At 40.9% G+C, this 6,750-nt stretch overlaps 1 protein-coding gene across 9 annotated transcripts in view; it reads right to left on the bottom strand.

The window, feature by feature from the left end:
- Positions 1-5,860, bottom strand: part of TECRL (trans-2,3-enoyl-CoA reductase like) — a 63,670-nt gene extending 57,810 nt beyond the window's left edge. For 4 of the 9 annotated variants that reach the window (XR_006416808.1, XR_006416809.1, XM_044452097.1 and 1 more), the window contains exon 1: positions 5,413-5,858. Coding sequence is in view for 6 of the 9 variants with exons in the window: in XM_044452097.1 (XP_044308032.1) it covers positions 5,413-5,643 (231 nt within the window). In the remaining 3 variants the exon portion in view is untranslated. Of the gene's footprint in view, positions 1-5,412 lie in introns of all 9 variants that reach the window. The other 5 variants (XR_006416811.1, XM_044452108.1, XM_044452086.1 and 2 more) reach the window with 5 other exon arrangements.
- Positions 5,861-6,750: the final 890 nt, after the last annotated feature.

The raw sequence follows: 6,750 nt of genomic DNA on the forward strand, positions 1-6,750 counted from the left end.
ACTCTGCAGTGCACACAATTCTTCTGTAATTCTGAAGTTGGAATCTTTCCCCCTGATAAATATTAGTAGTTGAGCAGTGTCTACAATGTCATAGCTCTCATCTAATACCAAAGGAAAAAATCAAAACATTTTGTCTTGACAATCAGTGACATGGCAGCTCTTCTTCTAGTTCTTCAACATGCCTGGTGACTGTAATTACAGAAAACTGACACAGGAAACTAGCACAAGATACCTTATCAGGGCACAGTTCCTCCATTACTTTAACCATGCATTTCTTAACAAATTCACCATCAGTGAATGGCCTGCCACTCTCAGCTAAGCAATATTCAGCAACATGCTAGCTGGCCCTCACTGTCCACAGGTTCTTCTCAACATGCTTTCTAAAACGTGCTGCAAAAACATTGACTTTTTAAGATAATTTATCCTGTTCACTCACACCTCTCCTTGATATATTGAGTAGCTCTTGTGACTGGATTCAAAGTGCCTTGTAACAATGTACTTCTTTAACACTGAGACAAATTTCAAGGCATATCAGGCAAACTGATTTATCCTTGTTTATAACAAAGTATTCAATAGTCCATTTGTCTTTAAAGACAAGGTGCTCATCTGCAATTTTTCACTTTCTTTTGCAGACATCTTCTTACAAAATTTTTAGCCAAGCAGCATTGGCAGAGTGTCAATTTTATCCCTGAATAAATAAAAATATGAGAACTATAGTTTTAGGAGTCTTACTCCTCCCTTTCCCATCAAATCCATCCCACCCTGGCTGCTGTTAGCTGGGAGGAGCCTTGATGGGTTCTAGCAGAGCTCTAGTTCTGAGGGAAAATTGTTGGATTAATATTGCAGACTACCGCTTTATCTGGGGGTGAAAGCAGCTAGCATGCCATTGAGAAACTTTTGTATCAATTTTTGCTGTTCAGTTGCAAAATTGTGTCTGACCCATCACGACCCCATGGACAACATTCCTCCAGGCTATCCTGTCCTCCCCCATCTCCCGGAGTCCACCCAAGCCCACACCCACCTTCCTCAGACAGCCATTTTGCTTTCTTGCATTTCTTTTTCTTTGGGATGGTTTTATTTGCTACCTCTTGTACAATGTTGTGAACCTCCATCCATAGTTCTTCAGGCACTCTGTCTACCAGATCTAATCCTTTAAATCTATTTGTCACCTCCACTGTATATTCATCAGGGATATGATTTAGGTCATACCTGAGTGACCTAGTGCTTTTCCCCACTTTCTTCGATTGAACCCTAAATTTTGCAACCAGAAGCTCATGGTCTGAGCCACAGTCAGCTCCTGGTCTTGTTTTTACTGACTGTATACAGTTTCTCTGTCTTTGGCTACAGAGCACATAGTCAATCTGATTTCTGTGCTGACCGACTGGTGATGTTCATGTGTAGAGTCATCTCTTGGGTTGTTGGAAAAGAGTGTTTGCTATCACCATCGTATTCTCTTGACAAAATTCTACCAGCCTGTGTCCTGCTTCATCTTGTACTCCAAGGCCAAACTTGCCTGTTATTCCAGTTATCTTTTGGATTCCAATCCCCCATGATGGTAAGGACATCATGTTTTGGTGTTAATTCTAGAAGGTGTTGTAGGGTTTCATAGAACCGGTCAGCTTTATCCTGTTCAGCATCAGTAGTTGGAGCGTAGACTTGGACTACTGTGATGTTGAATAGTTTGCCTTGGATTCGAACTGAGTTCATTCTGTCACTTTGGAGATTGAATCCCAGTACTGATTTTCCTACTTTTTTATTGACTATGAAGGCTACTCCATTTCTTCTGAGGGATTCTTGCCTGCAGTAGCATACCTGATGGTCATCTGAATTAGATTCACCCATTCCTGTCCATTTTAGTTCACTGATTCCTCAGATGTTGATGTTCAGTCTTGTCATCTCAAGTTTGACCACATCCAGCTTAACTCAATTCATAGATCTTACATTCCAGGTTCCTATGCAGTATTGTTCTTTGCAACATTGGACTTTCCTTTCACCACCAGATACATCCACAACTGAGAGTCCTTTTGGCTTTGACCCGGTCGATTCATTATTTCTGGCACTACTAGTACTAGCCCTCTGCTCTTCCCCAATAGCACACTGAACACCTCACTTGAGGGGCTCATCTTCCGGCATCATATCTCTTAGCCTTTTGGTACTGTCCATGGGGTTTTCATGGCAAAGATACTGGAGTGGGTTGCCATTTCCTTCTCCAGTGGATCACGTTTTGTCAGAGCTCTCTTCTATGACCTGTCTGTCTTGGGTGTCCCTGCAGGGCATGGCTCATAGCTTCATTGTGCTACACCCCTTCACCATTGCAAGGCAGTGATCCATGATAGGGCGTGTGATGATAACCATGTGATTTTGAGTCATTATGGTTTTTGAAAAATAAATACTATTGCTGGGGAGGGCCATCACATATTGGCACCATGGTGCACAGGAAACCTTCCCTTTCAACCACCATCTCAATCGTCTTCTCATTCCAGCCACAGCCTTGAAAAAAAAATCCTCTGTTGTTTTGCTCAGTTCGGCAACAGTAGATGGAACACTTGAACCTTCCCAAATGCCATCATAATATAAATGATTTTGCCCCTCTCGACCCCCCAGGGCAATCATCTGGTCAAGCAAGGAATTACACTTCCCTGATTTGTATTCCTTGCATTCACAAAGGATAAATATAAAAGTACAATCTGAAAATACCAGACTTAATGTTTATAATATAAAATCACATTTGTGTTAGCCCATTAGCTCTGTGGAAACATTTTTATTTTTAACCAAATCTATTCTCTTTATTTCCAAATTACTCTACATGACAAGGAAAAATGTGATTTGAAACATATGTGCCAACAGAAGTTGCTCAGACTGTTAAAAAGGCTCTTTGGAATGATGAAAGGCACTTCTAGTTTAACTTTTTGTTTCCCACAGTATACAGTCAGATGCCTCTAGGACATGGGTCCTCAAACTACGGCCCGTGGGCTGGACCCTGCCTGCTATGCCCATTTATCCAGCCCACCATAGAGGTTTTGGACTCTCCGAGTGAGTCCAAAATGAACTCCTTGTGAGCAAGCCGGTGCCTCGCCGTGCGCTGGCTTGCTCACAAGGAGATAGTTTTGGACTCACTTGGAGAAAACATTCTCTGTGTGCACTTGCCCCTGCCTTGCCATGTGCGTGGGTGCCCCCCCCCCCCACCTGCACAGCCTTGGCGGCCCGTGCCCATCACTGGCACCTTTCAATTGGCCCCCTGTTGAAAAAGTTTGAGGACTCCTGCTCTAGGAGGACATGAAGGCAACAGCCTCCTTCCCTGTTTGCCCCCAGGTATTGGTATTCTCAAGTGCACTGCCTGTGAAAATGGTGGTCCCTTCTGCAAATAGCATTACAAAACTGCCTTCAGATTAAGTTTGAAATAATCAGCTGACTTCTTCACAAATGCTCCCTTGCACAAAGACACCAGCAATTTTCCCGAGTCAACTTGAAGGCTCAGAAAATAGCAATCCCTTCCCCCAGCTCTGAAGATGCAGAAGCTTCATTCTACCCACTGCTATGCAAATTAATGGAGGCAAGCCACTCATTACTTTGTATAGGGTCAGGTGGGGGAGAGGCAGAAGTATGGCTTCCCCCTTCCACAGCTTAGGAGTTTTCCCTGACAGTATGTTTTGCTCACCTCCATGCAAACAGATGGAGCCATGAATTCCTGAGGCATGCAGAGTACCAAAACAGCTCCTCTACCTGAGCACCCAAGTGCACACAGAAAGAAAACACCTACTAGAAACCTCACTGAGAGAACAGATCCCGTATGGTGCCCAAGCAACTCAGTGATGAATTAGGAAATCCCTGGTTCTCATTCACCCCCAGTAAAAATTCACTACAGAAATTTAAGTAAGCCGACTTTTTCAGTCACCTTTTCAGCCTCAGTTCCCCCATCTGTGACATGAGCCACAATACTAAATTACCTTGTAAGGACTGCAACTACCTAATGTACATGCAGTAATGTGAACCACTGGACAAGTGCTTACCATACCATGGTCTTTGTCAGCTATCTCATTTCTCAAATATCTGCAGGCCTTGCCTTTTATTTTAAACTGTGTTCACATTTCACAGTTGTTGTGAATTTACAAGATGGCCTTAGGCAAGCCATTCTGTCAAACCCTTCAACTTGGGGCAGAAATTGGGTATCTTTCAGATGCCTCCTAAAAATGCACCTGATCACACAGGCTTTCCCTGGCCCATAATACAGCCACATTGCATTATTCTACTGGTCCTCTACTACTCGGTATTATAGAGAGGGTGATTATATTACTGTTTGTTACTGTCTCATATTGCACTACTTTTAAAAATTATCTAAAATGTGATTTTAATTATGGTTTTCAATTTTATATGAAAACCACATAGGAATTTCAAAATATATACTTAGCAGTAGATAAATAGTACAAATAAATAAAGTAAGAGTGTTAATACTGAGTCACAAGGTTGCTGCAAAGCTCACAACAAGATAGTAAATGTAAACTATTTTTAACATTCTGAAGTACAATACAAATTATCATCCTTCTCTCTCAAAATTTGCAAGCTATCTTCCAGGTAATGGTGACCACATCTATATAAAACTGGTTTTAAAGAGTGATACAAACAGGTCACCTATTACTGAAAGTTTACACTCAGCTAACAAATAATTAAGATAGAGGGACCCAATGAACTTTTTGTTTACAAAAAATATGCACAGGATTGCACTGTACCAATACACAATCACATCCTGGAAGTCAAATATGAAATGATATCTTTCAAATATCAACTGCATGGAATATTCAACATCTGTAATGGAGGACTTCATGGAGCACAAATTTGTTCTGCCTCCTTGAAGCTCCAAGAGGTACCGTTCTGTAAATGATCCTATAACATTCGGTAAATAGAAGCCTAACATTGTGAAAAAATATGAGATATAATCCACATTAAGGTAAGAACTTTCATTTCAAGGGTTGGGTGGATTGTGAAGCTTACAGTAAAAAACATTCCATGTTCAAAGGCAAGGATGTGAGCATCAATCTGTCTGGGATTCAACCCTGTCTAAAAGTCACAGTGCCACATTAAAGTGGGTTTTTCATAAATGCCTTGGGGAATGGGGATATATCTTATCTAACACAGAACATTAAACATATGCTACAAACACCTGAACCCAAACAAATGCCACAATCTGAATCTGACAATCAATCAGTAGGATTATTCGGAAGCATTTGTAATTCTAAAGCATGTGAAGAGAGAATGTATTAAAGCACTACAAACACATTGCATAAAAAAGATATTGCAGATCTTTTCATTAAAGTTATATATTTATGGACAACAAAGCTAAGTTCTAAGCCATGCCACTAGATCTTATGTTTCACAGAGTGCCACAGAAGTAATCATTCACACAGAGACACATACCTTGTCTACTACACAGATCTGCTTTTTGCTCTGGGCATCAAGAATCTCTACTTCAAAGTAAGTAATTTTTGAATGCCTTAAGAGTGGTGGTGGTCTCAGATGGCCAGCAGAGAGTACAAGCTGGGACAAATTGAAGAAAGTTCTGATGTCATTATGAGGCATGGACAATGCAGATCCATGGATGCCATGGTTTCTTTTGTGCTCCGAAGCAGGCTTGTGTCTCCTAAACATGACTGAGACAAAATACTAGGGTCTGTCATGTCAACACTGGACATCTCCAAGGGCAATCTCTTGTCCCAGCTTCAGTTAAATACTGCAAGCACTGGCTGATAGAACATGAAAGGTCAAGTGGCATTCCATTTGGAGAGTCTCAGTTGTATATAGCTGGATTGGAAACAATAGCTTTCTAATCCATGACTATATTTAGCTGGCTATTGTGATCTGCTATATTTCCACTTTTTATAATAAACACAGCATTTGAAGCAGCACATCTTGTTCAGTTCCTTATCTTGATTCCCTGAGAACTACAAGCCAATCCCTTATAAAAACTCAGCACCATAAAAGAATCAGAAGAGATATGCTGTGGAATACCATCGCTATCTATAGGAGCTGGGTAGGCAAACAGGTCCATTTATGAAATTGCAACTCAGGCATCACTCACATGTGAGATGTTTCTTAATGCACAGCATGTCTTTATTAAGCCTGGAATGCCAGTCAATTAACCAGTCAAATATTGTCCAATGGCTGCCAAATATGTTGTGAAGCCAAGAATATCCTTTTGTGGGTATGTGGCTTTCCATTTTAAGTGCATCGTGTTATCATTTGAGAGCAAACCATGCAGTGAAACCTTCATGCTTCCCAGCCTTACAAGAGTCTCAAAACATACGCACATACAGGCACACACACATACATCAAGAATCAACTATTCCCTATTCAGACATACACTCAGAGGCTGTAGCAGCCTGACCTTGGACAGGACCCAGTCACAACCTGCAGAACATGGAAACCATGTCCTAAATTGATATATGGTTTGAAGTAGAGTAGGCAAAGTCCAAGTACAGTACAAACCTATGTACTTTAATAACATATGGGCAAGTTCATAATAAATGATACTACTGGCACCACACCGATACAGCAAAAAGTTTTAAATCACCAGAAGTAGTCAATTTAGTCTAAATAAGCATTAATATTTTGTATGAGTTCACAACCCTTGATATGATCTGATATATATTGTTAGGCTCCAAGCTTATGTTGAGCATATTGCCTACTCTGCAAAGATGAAATCCAAGGGGGCTTTTCACATGCGAAGGTTGAACTAATGAAAAATTACATTCTCAC

This window comes from Varanus komodoensis, unplaced genomic scaffold (genome assembly GCF_004798865.1).
Source record: "Varanus komodoensis strain SLA01 unplaced genomic scaffold, ASM479886v1 scaffold10, whole genome shotgun sequence".
Taxonomy (NCBI): Eukaryota; Metazoa; Chordata; class Lepidosauria; order Squamata; family Varanidae; genus Varanus; species Varanus komodoensis.